The sequence below is a fragment of the Gadus macrocephalus genome, chromosome 4, assembly GCF_031168955.1.
Source record: "Gadus macrocephalus chromosome 4, ASM3116895v1".
Taxonomy (NCBI): domain Eukaryota; kingdom Metazoa; phylum Chordata; class Actinopteri; order Gadiformes; family Gadidae; genus Gadus; species Gadus macrocephalus.
Genome location: NC_082385.1, coordinates 32,436,636 through 32,454,477, shown reverse-complemented (window position 1 = coordinate 32,454,477; position 17,842 = coordinate 32,436,636). Strand labels below are relative to the sequence as shown.

Below are 17,842 nucleotides of genomic sequence, written 5' to 3'. Positions count from 1 at the left end.
TTCTATCAGTTCTCACCACACAACGACGTCTCATCTTTGCTCCTTGAATGTCGATATGTAATGGTATGGAGTTATTGAAACTTACTACGTGTAAAAAAGACTAGAAATTGAATGTTTATTTTTCATTGAATGTTTACATAAAGTTGCACTGGGTGCCTTTAAAAGGTCAAAACAACAACAAACCGAAACCAGTTTAAAACAATGAATCAACACAATACTAGCTCTCTGAGCTAATATCGGAAGTGTTTCGTGCATTGACGGTTCAATTGAAAAAGAACAAATCAACCCAAAAAATCCACAACACATTCGTGGCGAAAAATCCCCCACTTTTTTTTTTTTTTTTCGACACGCAGATACTTGTACGACAAATATCATTAACTCATAAATCATCCCGAAAAAGAAAACAAAACCGAATACAAAAATAATTCTTCTGACGCTAGAGCTCCGTACCGAAACCCTCCAGTTGTCGGAACGACCCTTCCTTCCCCCCCCCCCGGGGGCGATAACCCAAACGAGGGAAGGCTCGTCGCCACGGCAACGAGACGCACACGTCCTTCAGTAGCCCGTCTGGGCCTTCTCGGCCAAGATGGCGGCCGCCAGCTGTTGGGGGTCGCTGACGTGGGGGTGGCGGCCCATGGCGCGCCGCACCAGCTCCGGCGGGAAGATGTTGCACAGGTTGAAGTAGGCCTTCTCCCGGGCGTCGTCGTGGCGACCGCCGTGCGCCGGCGAGTCCGGCCCCCCGTGGGCGGGGGCGTAGAGGGAGGGCGCGGGCGAGGAGGAGGAGGAGGACGACGACGGCGGGGGCGGGGGCGGGGGGTAGAGGGGCGGGGCCAAGCCGGAGAGGCGGGGGGAGTGGGAGGGCGAGGGCGGAGGCAGGGGGTTCAGGTAGTGCGGGGGCGAGGGGGAGTGCAGGCCCGGGTGGGAGTGGTGGTGGTGCTGGTGGTGGTGGTGGTGCTGCTGCTGCTGGCCGTAGCCGTCCTGACCCCAGGGCGGGGGGGCGGCGTGCCACGACGACTGCCGCGTGTCCGGGAGGCTCTGATAGGCCGACGGCTCGTAGCGCGAGGCGGGCGGCGGCGGCGGCGGGAGCGCGGCGGCGTGCCTGTAGTACGACTCCCAGCCTGACGGGGGCTTCTGCCGGGGAGGGGGGGGCAGCGGCGGTGGCGGGTGGTGGTGGGGGTGGGGGTGGGGGTGGGGGTGGTGGTGCTGGTGGGCGGCGGCCGAGAGGTGCTCGTAGAGCCGCGAGTCCGAGGCGCTCTCGGCGCGCGTGGGCGCTAGGCAACGGCCCAGCGGCGAGCCCGGGGCGTGGGGGCTACTCTGGGGGAGGGTGTGGTAGTCGCCGGGGCAACTGGAGCGGGCCGTCAGCGGCTGGTGCTGCAGGTGGGGCGGCAGGGGGTACAGCGGCCGCTTGGGGGGCGGGGCCAGGCCGTCCTGCGGCGCTGTCGGGGGCGGGGCCTGCTGCTCGTGCCCGCAGCCCGGCCCGCGGCCCAGGTGGTAGCCGTGGTGGGCGTGGCCGCCGTGGTGCGGCGGGGCGTACTCGTGGCCGCCGCCGTGGTGGTGCGGCGCGCACGAGTACAGCCGGTGGCCGCCGCCGCCGCCGTAGAGCAGCCCCGCCTCCTCCGGGGGCGGGGCCGCCTCGGGGGCGAAGGAGGCGGGGCACGCGCGCTCGCCGTACGCCGAGTCGCAGCTGCTGCCGCAGCTCACGCCGCTCTCGCTGCCGCACTCGGAGCCCGCCGAGCCCAGCCGCGGCTCCAGGTCGCCGGGGTAACGGCAGTCGGGGCTGCGGCGGGACGAGAGCGCCAGGCCGGCGTAGGAGCGCGTCACCGAGTAGTAGCTGAGGTCCGGGGACTCGCAGTGGGGGTACAGCTCGGCGCAGGGGCCCGGGCAGCCGTGAGGGGCGGGGGCCCGGGCCGCCGGCTCCTGCGGCGGGGGGCCCCCGGGGGCCGGCGACACGGCGAGGGCCCGGCCGCCCCCGCCCCCGCCCCCGCCCCTCCCGGCCTCGACGCGGCCCTTGGCGAGCAGCAGGCGCTCCTCGGCGTCGCTGTAGGAGAAGGCGCGCACGCTGGGGTCCGACTGCCTCTTGGGGGCCCCCTTCTTGGCCTCCAGGACCCCCGCCGGCACGCTGTGGCTCTTGACCAGGCCGGCGTCCCCGGGCGGGCCGCCCCGGGCGGGCAGGGCGCAGGTCTTGGCGCTGGCCCGGAGTTCGTCGGCCACGGCGCGCTGCGGCTGGGCGCTGCGCTCCGGGTGGTAGTACTTACACTTGTGGCCGTACGTGCACTTCTTACCTGTAGGGGGGGGAGACGGGGGAGACGAGGGGGGAGACGGGGTTAGAAACCGCAGCTGGGAGACGTTTCGATTTTCGGGAAAGACAAATCTCAGCAGCTATTTATATTATATAATTATTAGTGCTGTCAAGCGATTAAAATATTTAATCGCGATTAATTGCATTGATGTCATAGTTAACTTGCGATTAATCGCAAATCTTTTTTCTATGCTAAATATCTCTTGATTTCTTCGTCCCATTAATTGTTCTCATTTTAATGCTCTTATCAACATGGAGAAGTGCATCGGCTTGCCTTGTGCAAATGTTTTTTTTATCGATAACGACAATGGCATATACTGATCACAACAGGACGATACAAAAAAAAAGCCTATAGTGCAATTAAACGATGAACATACAAACATACTGCCTTGAACATAATAAAAATATTAACGCCGTTAAAATCGGTTTGCGTTAACGCCGTTAATAACGCGTTTAACTGACAGCACTAATAATTATATTATATTTATATTTTATTATATTCTAGTTTTATTTATATTGTTATGTCGTATAAAGCAACCAATAGAAAACACTTCAAAATGGACTGGATGGATTTTTTTTGTACTCCTTTGTAATAATTATTTGCATACACACACACACACACATACAAATAGCTATATACATACAAAGCCACTATGGAAATTGGATTCAAAGTGTGAGTGTGTGTGGATGGCTCGTTCAAGCAGACTCGCCTGGCCCAGTTTGATTGGACTCTGGGCTGCACACCTGTTTTGCATTGAGTAATCAGTGTGCACTGTGTAAAGTCGCCTCGGCCAATTGCTGCTCACCACCCAGGTGACTTTAACTGGGCTCCCCCAGACAAAAGCTGTGTTCGAAATCGTTCCGTATCGCGGATAAAGTGCACTACATAGGGTGCTCGCCATTTTGTAGTGGTGCTCGAATTCTCAGTGGATAATTTCATGCACTATATAGTGCACTTAAAATACTCAAAATCTGAGTGTACCCTACATGTTACTCCCGTATACCACAATGCAATGCGGTCGTGTTTTTCCGGAGGAGAAGAAGAAGCTGAATAACCGCGAAAACGAATACATTTAATGATGGAGTCTCCGGCTTTCGTTTAGAAATGCCAACAATTTATTTGGGATTTAACGTAGAAAATGTAACATTCAAAATTAATTTAAAAAACCCGGATCAAGGAAATGTAACATTCAACATCAATACAACCTCCAGCTTTCCTCGTGAGTGCCCGGTTTGTTTACATGATGTGGGCGCGTCTGTCTGCGTCACACAAATACCCGGCGCATTTACTGACGCAAATGACGTTTAGAAATGTTCAGCGTAGTGTCCGAACACTTATTTGTTCGTTCCCTATATAGGGAATAGTGAGTGAGTGAATAGGGAACGATTTTCAAACACAGCTAAGGACACAGTTGAACCTGTGCCCACTGATTAATGAATACACCACAGGTGTGCAGCCTCACCCAGCCCCAGAGTCGAATAGTTCTGGCTCGGCCAGGTGAGGCTGTTTCAGCCAGCAGTCATCTACACACACTCCCACATGGATGATTGTCCAAACTGTCACTCATATTTCTATAAATGGCAAATGTGTTGGATTGATACAAAATATTATTCACAAAAAAACAAATCCTAATAAACACTGGACATTGGAATACATAAATGTACATAGAAAAAAAAACGAACAGTCAGTAAAACTAACCATAGGGGCAGGGCTGTTTCTTCTGCTCGGGCATTATGGGTCTGGTCCTTAGGAAGTTGTCCAGGCTTGGCCCGTGGCGACCCAAAGGGTCGTCTGGCGGCATGAACCTATCAGACGCAGGGGGAGGAGTCATGTGATCAGAGGGTCGGACCAATGAGAGCAGGGCACAGATCGACTTTAAAGCAGACGAACTACAAATGGGTGACGGTTTGGTCGGAAAATACAGTCCCAACTTTGTCTTGTTAGGTAAAAAGATTTTTTCCGATGAATAAATAACAATGGACTGAAGACGTACGTAGAGCAAGGTTGCTTCGAGAGTTTTATTAAAAGGTGAAATATTATACCACCAGGTGTGAGTGTGATTAGCAGTTACAAGCCCACTTGTGATGTCAGAAGGGGCAGATTTTTAAAACGGCTTGTAACGGCTAATCACACTCACACCTGGTGGAAATATATAACACCTTTAAAAAAAATGCAGAAATACATATTTTGGTATGTGCTACTACGGACCAACCAAGAGAAAGCCGACCGAAAAAACGCGTCGGTTGCTAACAAACTCTCGTTGCCGCGACAACACACAACGTCGGCGTCCTTACTTGTCGTTGACGAAGGAGTACATGAGCAGCCGCTCGTCGACGAACTTCTTCCACTCGGGCTTCTCGTTGGCCAGGTCGCGGTAGTTGTCGTTGGAGACGATGACGCCGTCCGACTCGTACGCCAGCTTGACGATGAAGCGGTCGTCGTAGCAGACCACGCGCCGGCCCTGCACGCGACGCGACGGCGTGAACACCAGGATCTTCTCCTTCTCCAGCCGCCGCAGGATGTCCTGGTCTGGGGTGGTGAGAGGAGGGGGGAGGGGGGGGGGGGAGGAGGGTGAGCTGGGAGTGCTATTGCGCAACAAATTCTGATGAATGTGCTGATTGTATCCCGCTTGGACGCTAAATGCACTAAATGTCAATGGGACGAGGGGTGTAATACCATGTGTGACCACAGGAGCTCTATTACAAAATACACAAAGTTGTATATTGTGCGCTACAACCGATATAAATACACTAGTTCAGTATGCACATTATGAAAAATTATCACACTGTGAACCTTATTATGTGTTCATTCATATATCATTAAACACAGATTCTTTTGTTCAACGACTTTCTGTCAATTCGGTTGTTATAAGCAGCTGTATGCAGGCTGAACACCAAGAATCATATCCTGGGGTCTTAGTAGCAAAAGCATTGAACCGTGATGTTTAACAACCCTTTTGGGTCTCTCTCTCTCTCTCTCTCTCTCTCTCTCTCTCTCTCTCTCTCTCTCTCTCTCTCTCTCTCTCTCTCTCTCTCTCTCTCTCTCTCTCTCTCTCTCTCTCTCTCTCTCTCTCTCTCCCTCTCTCCCCCTCCCTCCCTCCCTCCCTCCCTCTCTCCCCCCTCCCTCCCTCCCTCCCACCTGTGATGGGGGCGTCAGGGCGAGACTGCTCCTTCCTCCAGGCCGGTACGAACACCGTGACGTCGTGGTGGCCGCGCTCCAGGAACCAATCCACCGCCAGCTGGATGCCGTGGCAGGAGAACACTTCCTTGTTGCCGTGGCTACAGGGGTCACCGTGGAGAGAGAGACAGTCGGGTGTCAGGTGACGCGCTAGTCGATCCGTCTCAATTAGGCTCCAGACGCTAATGCTACCTCGCTAATGTCACTTCTCATTGAAGCTAAACGCTAAACGGTCGGTCATTGAAGGCTCTTAAAAGCTCTTCAACTATTTGGATCAAATTAATCCAGCAAAAACGTTTTTTTGTATTTCTACAATGGTTTCCTCTAACGCTTGGTGACATTTAACAGAAATCCTCCCAAAATGTATTAGAAAAACAACAAAAATCCAAAAAGTTATGACTCTGATTTATTCGCAATTATTTCTATACAAGTATACAGAACCATACAAAAAAAGGGATAAGAAAAACAACACTTCAGCGGAACGCTTGAACACAATTCGCCGGTCGGACTCGGCGGGAAACCATAAACGATGAACCGGTTCGGGCCCGCCTCACCTCATGGCCACGTTGCTCCCGTCCACCACCACGGGCCTCAGGTTGTCATGGTCACCCAGGCCCTCCGACAGCCCGGGGGACTCCGCCCTCCCGCCCTCCAGCGAATCAGAGCAGGCGTTAGGACGACGACGAGGAGGAGAGCGAGGAGCAGGCGGAGGCCGCCGCCGCCGTCCCCGGGGGCTGGGCTCCGCCTCCGACCGGCTCCCCAGTTTGACCAGCTCGCCCAGTATGTCGTTGATGAGCGTGTCGGGGCCCAGCTTGGACAGCACCAGCCGCACCGTCTCCTCGGGGTAGCCCAGCTTCAGGGAGAAGTCCAGCTTGGCCTGGTACTCCTTCGCCCCCGTCCCAGCGGCGGGGGGCTCGTCCGGCTCCGTCTCCGCCCGGGGGGGCTCGATGCAGGGCGGAGCGACGGGGGGGTCAGGGGCGTCGTGTACAGAAGGTCCAGGAGGCGGTTCTGGGGGCCCCTCGGTCCCCAGGTCCACGCACTGCGCCCGACAGAGGGGCTGGTGGGCGGCCTTGGCGTGGGGCGACGCCCCCTCCCCGCCCTCGTTGGGTTTCTCCGCGGCGGCGGCGGCGGCCTCGGGGTCGGCCGTTTCCGCGGCGACACCGGCGACGCCCAGCTCCGTGTCCGAGCCCTCCGGCTCCGCGGTGGGGGGTCCCGAGGGGGGTCCGGGGGGGGCGGCCCGGCTCTGCCCCGGCTCCTCCATGGCGGGGAGTCCCGTCTCGGCGCAGCCAGTCTGGCGGTCGGCCCCTTCTATGTGGAGGTACTCCAACTCCAGCCCCAGGTCGTGGATGAGGCCTGCTTGGTTGCCTGCAGCATGGTCCTTCAGGCCCATGGGTCCGTCGCACACATCAAGCGCTCGGGGCCCCCCCCCCAGACTGCGGGCCAGTCACAGGGCTCGACTCATCGGGCCCTGGGGGACAGAGAGAGAGAGACGGGCGTTATTAATAAGGACATCGCGTGCGTGGGCGGCTGCAGCGCATAAGCAAACAACAACAACACAACACCCACGGAGACCTAGCAACATGGGTTCAGGGCCCGGTCACGTCAGTCAAATCAAACCCACAGAGTCGTTGCGGACCACCGATTTGGTAGTTGACTAGCGGGCCTACGTATGCAACCGCGAAGTTAAAGGCTACAGCTGACCTAGCTTAGATTCGATCCTAATAAACAATGAAAACTTGTTTGACTTTAGAAAAGATTGCCACACGTCATTGGCGTACAAAACAAGAGTGTATAATTCATAGGGTTGGACACCAGTTACTGAAAAAAGGGGGTGGCCTTATTTTTCCCCAAAAGGTGTTTGCACTGCACTCACTACTAGGGCTGACAAACGTATTCACAGGACTGTGACGTGGAGCTCTATTGCTGGTCTTCTGGGGTTCTCTAAAACCCCACATGCTCAGAAGAGAGACCGCCGTTTACACCTTTGTTAGGGAACGCCTAACCTGATATTATGCACACTTGGTCGAGCACTTGATACATCGATATTTGTGTACAAATCTTTTCGATTTCTTTTATAGAGGAAGTTGCCCCACATTTTAGCAGGGGAACCTCTGCCTGAGAGTTTTTTCGAAAAATGTCGATCAAAGCAGACTTGACAGTCGTAAAAGTTGTCCATATGGGTTCCATATGAGAGGTCTCTAACCACACTAAGCACTGCAATGTGCCACGATGTACAGACGTTTCCTCAGACGTTTCCATCACAGGCAGATTTTTTATGTGGTATAAATCCGTGGATCGAAGCATTGTCGTAAATTTCGCAAAACTTTCTCAGACCTTAGGACGGGGTCGCGGCCAAAGGAGGTTGGAAGCCGACGAGATACGTTGAAACGACCTCATGCGTTCAGAAACAGCGAAGGATGTCCAGAGTGGTGTCATATGACACTCTACTCCTACTCTCGTGTGTCCCTTCAGAAGGCCATGGCCCGGACCAGCTGCCCAGATAACTGAATCTTAGTAGAGAGACGCGCTGGGGCGGGGGGGGGGGGGGGGGTAAGAGACAAAGGCAACCCCTCTTCTGTCTGCATCTCCCTCCCCCCCACTCCCTCTTAATAATGGATGTCCAGAGACCACCCCCCCCCCCCCCCCCCCCCCCCCCACCTCTCCTTTCAAAGCAGGACTCAGCACTAAACATCACAGCAAACCTCAGCAGCGGGGGATAATAGGGCACGCACACGCACACACACACACACACACACACACACACACACACACACACACACGTCGGGCCCATTGTACCAAACTACCCCCCTCCCCCCCGCCCCACACACTCCAATATTCTACCTGCCATTTTGGGCTCCATATGGTTTATTCCCACCGGGGTCGGGGGGGTGGGAGTGGGTTATGGGGGAGGGGGGGGGGGGGGGGGAGTGGTGCATCAGGGGGAGGGGGGGAGGGGGGGAGGGGGGGGAGGGTATAGCCGGGGCTAATCCGTCTGGCTGGGGGGTTGTTGACTTGATTCCACTATTCACTTTAAGGCGAGGACATCCTGGAGTGGCCGAGGTGAGGAAAGCGAAAAGGGGATCATACCCGGCGTGAGCTACTTTTCCCGGGGTACGGAGGAACGACGGTCATAAGATGGGTTGGACGGGAACTATGGCTGGAGTTTAAATCAAGAGGTTGAAATAAATGTTTTTTAGGGCAGGAGTGATTGGATGTTAGGATTTGTTTAATTAACCAGCTCGTTTCCCCCCCTTGTGGGCCTTTCATGACGAGGCATATTTTTTTACTATACAGCTCATATGAATCCGTTACATTACCTAAACGGCATTCAGCAGACGCTTTTATCAAAGCGACTTACAATAAGTACATTTGCAGAAGAAGGTGAAACAATAGATCGCTGTCGGTACAGTAAGCATGTTCATAGAACCAAGTGCAAAGCGCTAACAATCACTAGGTTAACCCATTCTCCGTACACAACAAAGATAGTCAGGATAAGATGCTACACAACTAAGTAGCATCAAAGATTATTGTTGATTTCTTTGCGTTACTTTTATTGCATGCCTCTTAGTTCCACATAATCAATTAGCTCTTAACTTTTAACTCGGAACAAAGCTACATTTTCGACTTCCTAAATAGGCCACAGAAAAAAAAAAAGCTAAATCATCTCAAGGAAGCTAAATCATCTCAAGGAAAATACTAATTGTCCCTCGTTTGAATCAGTCCGTCCATCCGTGTATTGCCAGTAAAAAAAATTGGCCGTTGGAGACGTGTGACTGACGACAGGCGGCAGTTGGCCAAGTGTCAAGGCGATCGCTCAGACGCACGCATATCTCCATCGGGATCAGTTCAATGAGCACGGCGGCTCGGCTCGGCTCAGCGCGCGCGCGCGCGCCGCTACACGCTAGGGACGAACCGTTGGCGATGGGGGCGGGAGCGGGGGGGGGGGGGGGGGGGGGGGCGGCGGCGGGGTCGAGTTCAGCGGGTTTGCATTTTATGAAACGGGGGCTGCCTAGCAACGCAGCCCTGTTAGCGTTGCTAAGCTACAGCTGTTGTGAAGAGCCGCTACCCCACCCCATTCAAAGACCAAGACAGAAGGGGGCGGGGGGGTGGTTCTCCGGCACATGCACAACACACACACGCACACACACACATAAACACAATAATAACACTACACACACGCGCTGATACATCTGCCCACACGCATGCAACGTGCGTAACATTGGCAAAAAACTCGTTAGCGTACAAGGACAGAAAAAAATTGGTTTCTTTCTCCCTCTCTCTCTCACAGACACGCACACAAACGCACACAGACACACAATGAGTCACGGACCCTTTGTGTGCGCCCCTCAGTTTGTGCAACACAACCGTCATCGTCGACGCACAACGCCACCGTAACCATCTTCAAGGCCAGCTTCTATCTTCTGATGTATTAACGTTTCATTGAAAGCGACAGCCAATACGGAGACAGGTTGTTAATGACCAGGTAGGGGTTAGACAGTGAATACAGAGACAGGTCAATAAGGAGCAGGTAGGGGTTAGACAGTGCAGAGACAGGTCATTATTAATGACCTGTCTCTCTACTGTCTAACCCCTACCTGCTCCTTAATGACCTGTCTCTGTACTGTCTAACCCCTACCTGCTCCTTAATGATTAAGGAGCAGGTAGGGGTTAGCAGTGAATACAGAGACAGGTCAATAAGGAGCAGGTAGGGGTTAGACAGTGAATACAGAGACAGGTCAATAAGGAGCAGGTAGGGGTTAGACAGTGCAGAGACAGGTCATTAAGGAGCAGGTGGGGGTTAGACAGTACAGAGACAGGTCATTAAGGAGCAGGTAGGGGTTAGACAGTAGAGAGACAGGTCATTAAGGAGCAGGTAGGGGTTAGACAGTACAGAGACAGGTCCTTAAGGAGCAGGTAGGGGTTAGACAGTACAGAGACAGGTCATTAAGGAGCAGGTAGGGGTTAGACAGTACAGAGACAGGTCATTAAGGAGCAGGTAGGGGTTAGACAGTACAGAGACGGGTCATTAAGGAGCAGGTAGGGGTTAGACAGTAGAGAGACAGGTCATTAAGGAGCAGGTAGGGGTTAGATAGTAGAGAGACAGGTCATTAAGGAGCAGGTTGGGGTTAGACAGTAGAGAGACAGGTCATTAAGGAGCAGGTAGGGGTTAGACAGTACAGAGTCGGGTCATTAAGGAGCAGGTAGGGGTTAGACAGTACAGAGACAGGTCATTAAGGAGCAGGTAGGGGTTAGACAGTACAGAGACAGGTCATTAAGGAGCAGGTAGGGGTTAGACTGTACAGAGACAGGTCAGTAAGGAGCAGGTAGGGGTTAGACAGTACAGAGACAGGTCATTAAGGAGCAGGTAGGGGCTAGACAGTACAGGGACAGGTCATTAAGGAGCAGGTAGGGGTTAGACAGTACAGAGACAGGTCATTAAGGAGCAGGTAGGGGTTAGACAGTACAGGGACAGGTCATTGAAGGTGCTGTAAGTAAGATTTGAGAGTTGTAAAGGAGGGAGAGCAGAAAGGAGAAGATAACAAGATTTCGAAACTAAAGTTGAGTAGTCCATTACTGCACTTTAAAAACGCTCACTTTGACTTTAAATACTAAGTGATGATTTAGCCATCTTTTAGACGATTTATTTAGACAGCTAAATGTTTAATCCTTCATAGCAAGAGGTGATAGGAAGTCTACAAAGCCCTCTTCTGCCGTTAGTATGGTCCAACGTTAAATATGTGAGCATCAATCAGTAACCACTGGGCCCTTACTAAAGGGCCCTTGACAGGGAATATATTCATAACACTTTCACCACCACCGCAACCAAAAGGAAATGTGTGCATGCATGCGTCTCCTGAAGAATCTATCATTACGTAACAATATATAATAAATTAATTGGGATTTCGTTTCTACAAAAAAGGCTAAAATTGCACGAGAATGCCAATATTTTAAGAAAATGCTCATATATTCCGAAAAATCTGTAACCGAACTGCAGCCCATAATTTGTATAGACTACAACATAGTTAAGATTGATGCTACATCGTTAATTGCTCCTCAATAGCATGTTGCTAAGAGACAATAAGGCAATAGACAATAATGCCATCTCTCAGCCAATCAGAACGGCGATGTCTTATTCGGTTTGCGTGTGCGTGTGCGTTTGTGTGTGTGTGTAGGGGGCTGAGGGGGGGGAGGGGTTCCCCATGTAACAGATGTCTGCTGAGCGGCGCATGCAACTGGTGCAACCTTTGACCCCCTGCGAGTGCATCCCGCCACTACTGTCACCGACGGCGAGCGTGAAATGGTTGGCAGGCGCGAACACACACACAATGTGGGGACACGAAACACACACACACACACACAATCTTGTACTAGTTCTAGTGTTGTCATTTATCAAGTTACACACATACAGTGCAATCTGCCTGTTTAGCATCCTGTTGGCATACAGTGCCTGCAGTAAACCGTTTTCAAATCATGAGCCAGGATTAGATTTACAGTTGGCCGTACACACCTGTGAAATATTTTCATAATAACTGACGGAAACGTGGCAAAAACTCAAATTGATATTACGCACAACAGTGGCAGTTGAGGAGAAGGACATACTAGCAGCTCAAAACTTTGTTAGTGTGAGTGTGATTCTGTCAGGGCCATATGGGGCCACAGATGTGGAGATAAGACTGAACCTAAGCACAAGACTCCTCAACAGAGTCCTCAACATTGTCCTCAAAACAGAGTCCTCACAAGAGTCCTCACAACTGAGTCCTCAAATGAGTCCTCGCTAAATAGTCCTCACAACAGAGTCCTCAACACATTCCTCACAACAGAGTCCTCAACACAGTCCTCACAACAGAGTCCTCAAAGGAGTCTATCACAATAGAGTCCCCCAATGCCCAGTTATGGTTCCCCCTTGACGCAACACAGGGGGGTTTACGGACCCATTGCGTCCTTGCGGACCCTCCCTTGCGTCCAGCGCAAGGCTCTGACGTGCGCCTCCCAAGAATGTTAACCTTGCGTCGAGGCAACGCAGCAGCTAGGGCTGTGACTGGTCCGCTCACTAACACCCGACGGAGCCAAATAAGGTTCACCACGCGCCGTCGAAGCGCCTGCGTGGTCCGACGACGCTTGCGTCGACGTTGAACCATAACTGAGCCTTGAGACCCATTGCGGGTAGCGCATGCTAGTTGCCCAGTCACGGCGTTAGAGGTCCAAAAGCACCCAGGTGGTGAGATGAGGCTTTATTGACACCAGGGGGGTGACACAGCCGGGGGGGATGCCTGGGGATGGGGCAGATAAATGGGCCTGAACACAGCATATAAATACACACGGTGTGAGGAGTTTCCAGTCGTTAAGATGACACCACACTGTCATGCGCCGGCTCGGACGTCAGTGTGACTTCAACACCTCCACACTGACACCCACTCTCGCTCTCTCCACACTCACCCACTCTCTCTCCGCCCCCCCCCTCTCTCTCTTCACGTTGACAAGATAACCTCCGTAAGGTTAGTGTGTCTGTGTGTGTGTGTGTGTGTGTGTGTGTGTGTGCGCGTGTGTGTCGACACGTCGCGTTGTACGGGAACGGGTTCAACAGACAAGGTATTAAATAACACGAAAAAATTACTGTAACTATACTTATCTGAGTAGTATGGTCAATTCATTTCAGGAATGAGGTTATACTAGAATCTCAGCCCAGAGATGTAAATGTGGCGGTCAACATACGGGTTAGCCCACACTTTACGGAAAACATGAATCACTACACGTACTGCCAATTCCTTCCCAAAAGCATTCAGGAAACAAATTGAATAAAAAGCTTATTTAGGATCAGAAGGAACCTTTCTCTAACTGTACACGGCCCCGTGGAAATAAATGAACGTTTTAATCAAACGAGGACAATCTCTCAACGCTGCTCCCATTTTGAGCTCAATGCCAACATGTGCTTCCTCCAAGGAAAGGGAACCCCCGAAACACTTACCCTTCTCAGAAGTGCACTGCCAGCGGGAACCGGCAAGGAACACAACACACGCTCCCTCCTCATCCCAGCATGTTTTACACGCGCTCGACTCCGGGCTTCAGAGCAAAAACAAGGACCACACAAAAAAAACGCACACACACTCCACTCAGTGGGGCTGACCTCTGAACTCTTGTGTGTGGAGCAGACGGAGCAAAAACTCTCCTTGAGGAAGGTCTGAACCCCAGCAAGTGCAGGGCCGGGCAGCTTCTCCAGGATGCTGCTCCTCGGAAGTGTGTGTGTGTGTGCGCGCGTCGAGGAGAAAGTGTGTGTGTTTTTCCTTTTTTTTTTTCCCTCTCCCTCTACCTCTTGTCCCCGCCTCTGCACTGGGGGGGGGGGCGGGGCTTATACAGAGAGTGGCAGAACAGATGGGCCGTCAATGACAGCCATCGCCACGGCGAGAGGGGCCCCGGCTCGGCCAATGGCGGCGCAGCGAGGCCCACAATGGGACGCGCATCACACACATACACACACACACACACACACACACACACACAGAGGGGCAGTTGCCGCTGCAAACGCCCCAGTCTCCCCAAGGCACACGTATTCAACCCCCCACACACACACACAAACCGCAGCCTCCCCCCTCCCCCCATCCCTATCCTGTCCCTGTGTGGCCAATGCATCACCATGCAAGAGTGTGTGTGTGTGTGTGTGTGTGTGTGTGTGTTAGGGAGGGACGTGAGGGGAGTGTGTGTGTGTGTGTGTGTGTGTGTGTGTGTGTGTGTGTGTGTGTGTGTGTGTGTGTGTGTTAGGGAGGGACGTGAGGGGAGTGTGTGTGTGTGTGGGGGGGGGGGGGTAGAGGATGAACAATAGACCCACACAATAGGAGGCGGGGGGCCGGGCAGCTGCAGGCTGGGGGCCCGGGTTCTCTAAGGGCCCCGGGGGCCAGGAATGGAGAACACCTGGCTACGCAGGCGCTGCTGCACTCAGCCTACCGCCTTTGTCCCGGGGGGGGCCCAAGGCTCCTGGCAGGGCTGGACGGGAGGAGGGTGGCGGGGGGGGGGGGGGGGGGGGGAGGGTTCGGAAGGAGGAAGAAGAAGAAGGGCCACAAGCCTCACGGAGGCCCTCGCAGGGGGCCGTCAAAAGAGGAGAGGGTGATTAGGGGGCCGACTGAAAGGGAGAAGGAATGTGTGTGTCTCTGTGTGTGTGTGTGTGTGTGTGTGTGTGTGTGTGTGTGTGTGTGTGTGTGTGTGTGTGTGTGTGTGTGTGTGTGTGTGTGTGTGTGTGTGTGTGTGTGTGTGAGAGAGAGGGAGAGAGTTTTACGTCCTTATAAGTATAGGGAGGGCTGCGCTCTTATTGTTGCGGCACACTTTGGGGCCAGATGACTCGGATGTTCCCAAAGGGCGGGCTTCCCTTGACCACGCGCCGGCTGCTATGGCATGCATTCCCTCCACGGGAGAGAGGGGCGAGAGACAATTAAAAGCACGCGGTGACCGGGGAGAGGGATCGGCAGTTTGATCGTGCCGGCTTGTGGCTGCGTTGCGAGCTGGATCAATCGATCACATCAATCAATCAATCCACCCGTCCATCAATCAATCCATGTTTTTGCTTCCGTGTCACTCGTTCCCTTTACAAGTTGCTTTAGATGAAGCGTGAGCTATACATGAATTAACGTAATTGTAAAATAGGGGGGAAAATGCTACGCTAGCATTTAGCTAATTAAAATGTTCCCTAATCCTCCACTCCTCGCAGCAGAATCGACTCCACTATGAATCCAGCCCCCATATCCAAACATGTTTAGTATGAAGGGAGCCATGGCTGGATAGAGACGGTTGCAAAAGCTGTTTTGGCTGAACCCGAAATAAAAGTCGGTGAACAACAGGTGAGCCATGTTGATATCTGGTGTATGTAGAAAGAGAAATTAAAAAAGCCAAAACAAAAAGAAAAATATATATTAAAATAATTTAAGTCAACCCATTAAAACCAACTTTAATTATTCACATCTTAGGGTTTATTAATATTTTATAACTAAGATAGTTGCATGGTTGTAAAGCCATTTAGCTTAATCGTGTAGTAACAACAATATCTAAACTTTTTGGACTGTGGCGTCTATTGGAAACACTCAGACAACCAAAACGCAGCCCTTGATAGAGAATTATTCAGTGGCCAGCCTCTTACAAAACGCCATGTCTTCCCTACAGTGTTACAAAAATTAATTACACCCTGAGGCGTAGGTGATCCACACTTACGAAAGGTTCTGGTAACTGATGAAGCGGATTAAAATAATATGCTGGCTACTACACTCAAGGGAATCACAAGACAGGTGTTTCGGACAGGGGCGGAGAGCGAGCGAGCGACATCTGACCCCTCAGCGCCAGAGATGTAACCCGAGATAAGATCCAGTATGCTTGGGCAAACAAAGAGCAGATAGACTGCGAAGGGCCATCTGCCACTGTAAACAGGTGGGCACTTAAGACAACTGCTTAACCGGGACCCCCAGACCCCACCAACCGCTACTGTAGAGCGAAACACACACAGCCAGCACAAGCTAGTACCGAGCGAGGCTCAGCTTGGATGCGCGTTGCCGTTTTCGTGGCATACTTAACATGAAGCAGTTGTGGACAAATTAAAACATTTGACTAAATGTCACAGAATGACAAACTGCCACTTGAAACGAGATGGTTGTCGTATCCTAAAAATTAGGATATGTAGCTGGCCTTGTAACCTTGTAGACTCAGACGCAACACGACGGTAACAATTAATGAAGAATAATAATAACATTAGAAAGTATATTTATTTTCATTATTATAAAGAATAATACTGCGGGGCCCTATCGTGATAGCGTTTGTTATTTTCAATGTATTGCTCCTGATGATACTGTCGTATGTGTGTCATTTACTTTTATGATCTTGATGGCTCTGATAGGTGTTCAAAAGAAAATGGTATGTACCATGCCGATAAAGCATTCTGAAACTGAGATACAAAGCGAGAAGATAGGAAAATAATAAAGTCTCCCAATTTGAGTTCCAAACAGTTGTTTAATTGATCGGACAAAGATATAGGGAGAACACTATGGTAGAACTAGCGGGGAAGCCTTAAAGAGCACCATCATCTAATTGCCTTTCCAGTTGAATTGACATAACCATCTATTTTCATAACGTTGCCTCATGACTAATTTGTATTTTTCACTTAAACCATTAAACAAGCAATAAAGTGAAAAAATAGGCATCCATGCACGCAAAAACATTTTTAAAAACGAGTTTTAAACAATAACAAAAATAAATGACTATTCAGACCAAAAACAAACAACACCGATGGGCTTTGAGATAGAGCTGCCTGTTGCAGCCTTGTGTGACCTTGCTCTGCGTAGAACTGACAGGGTTTTGCATTGAAAACCCAGTTACACAGAGCGATAGCCCTGCCTGTTGCTGAGGCCTGGTCGTTGTAAACAACTCAGACGTGCTGCATGTTGCACAGCAGACATTTACATTTTTGTTTTGAGATTTGATAATCAACTTTTTCCATCCCACGATTCCAATATTGCTCTCCTTCCTTTGCCACCACAAATTATTTGCATTGAAACCGCTATGACTTTGCAAATGTGGGTTCCCAATGACAGTAAAGCTCCTTTGAATTGAATTGGCATTGGATTTTGCTGAAATGCAGGGGCGTGCACGTTAGGGGCGAGCACTCGCGCTCCCCCACCTGATCACCGGCGCCAATCACCGCAGTCACGACCTCCTTCTAACCCCGCTAAAGACCGCACGACGGCGTTCGCGGGGCCCGCATACCGTTCGCTGCGACGGCCGCTCGTTACTCACGGTGTCGGGGCCATCCATGGAGGTCTAGAACAAAGTGTCTCGGCGGAAAGGCTCCGTGACACACCGTCGACGCGAAAACATCCGGCGAGATGGCAGCGTGACCTAAACTGAGACTTGCGTCAAAGCACCGAAATGTAGGGATGTGGTTCCCGTCGAGCCCTTTCAAAGTAATAGCATTATAGCGGGCGGGCACGGTGGTAGGGCTAACGATGGGTTCAAATAATGCTATTTTGCTAATTGTTTTATATTTTACACTTGAGAAACGTCGTGTGTGATATTATGAGATATTAAGTGTTTTTAAAACTTTGAGGTTCACCACCAGTTGAATTGAAATGTCGGTATACTGGATTAAAACTCGAGTACCTCTTCAAATATAGGCTAGAACAAGATATTGTTCGCTGTTGGGCTTTTTTGGGTTGGCTAAACGATGAAAATGACCGAATAGCCGTTCTTTGAGTTGGATTCATGACGACTAAATCCGATGCCGTAACCGTTAGTCAGAGACATTTGTTGTGAAAGAGCGGTACGCTGTGTGATGAACGGCACACAAAACATAAGCACTGCGCAGATGCGACATCTTGTGGCCACTACATTGTACT

The 17,842-nt window shown here is 51.7% G+C and overlaps 1 protein-coding gene across 1 annotated transcript; it reads right to left on the bottom strand.

Annotated features, from left to right (window-relative positions):
* Window positions 1-261: 261 nt before the first annotated feature.
* LOC132455351 (probable ribonuclease ZC3H12C) lies at window positions 262-17,391 on the bottom strand. Its single transcript, XM_060049176.1, is given in 8 exon segments — window positions 262-2,282; window positions 3,999-4,105; window positions 4,595-4,829; window positions 5,439-5,578; window positions 6,032-6,150; window positions 6,152-6,220; window positions 6,223-6,945; window positions 17,244-17,391. Coding segments are annotated over 7 exon segments (3,042 nt in total). The 5' UTR covers window positions 6,868-6,945; window positions 17,244-17,391; the 3' UTR covers window positions 262-555.
* Between the last annotated feature and the right edge of the window lie 451 nt (window positions 17,392-17,842).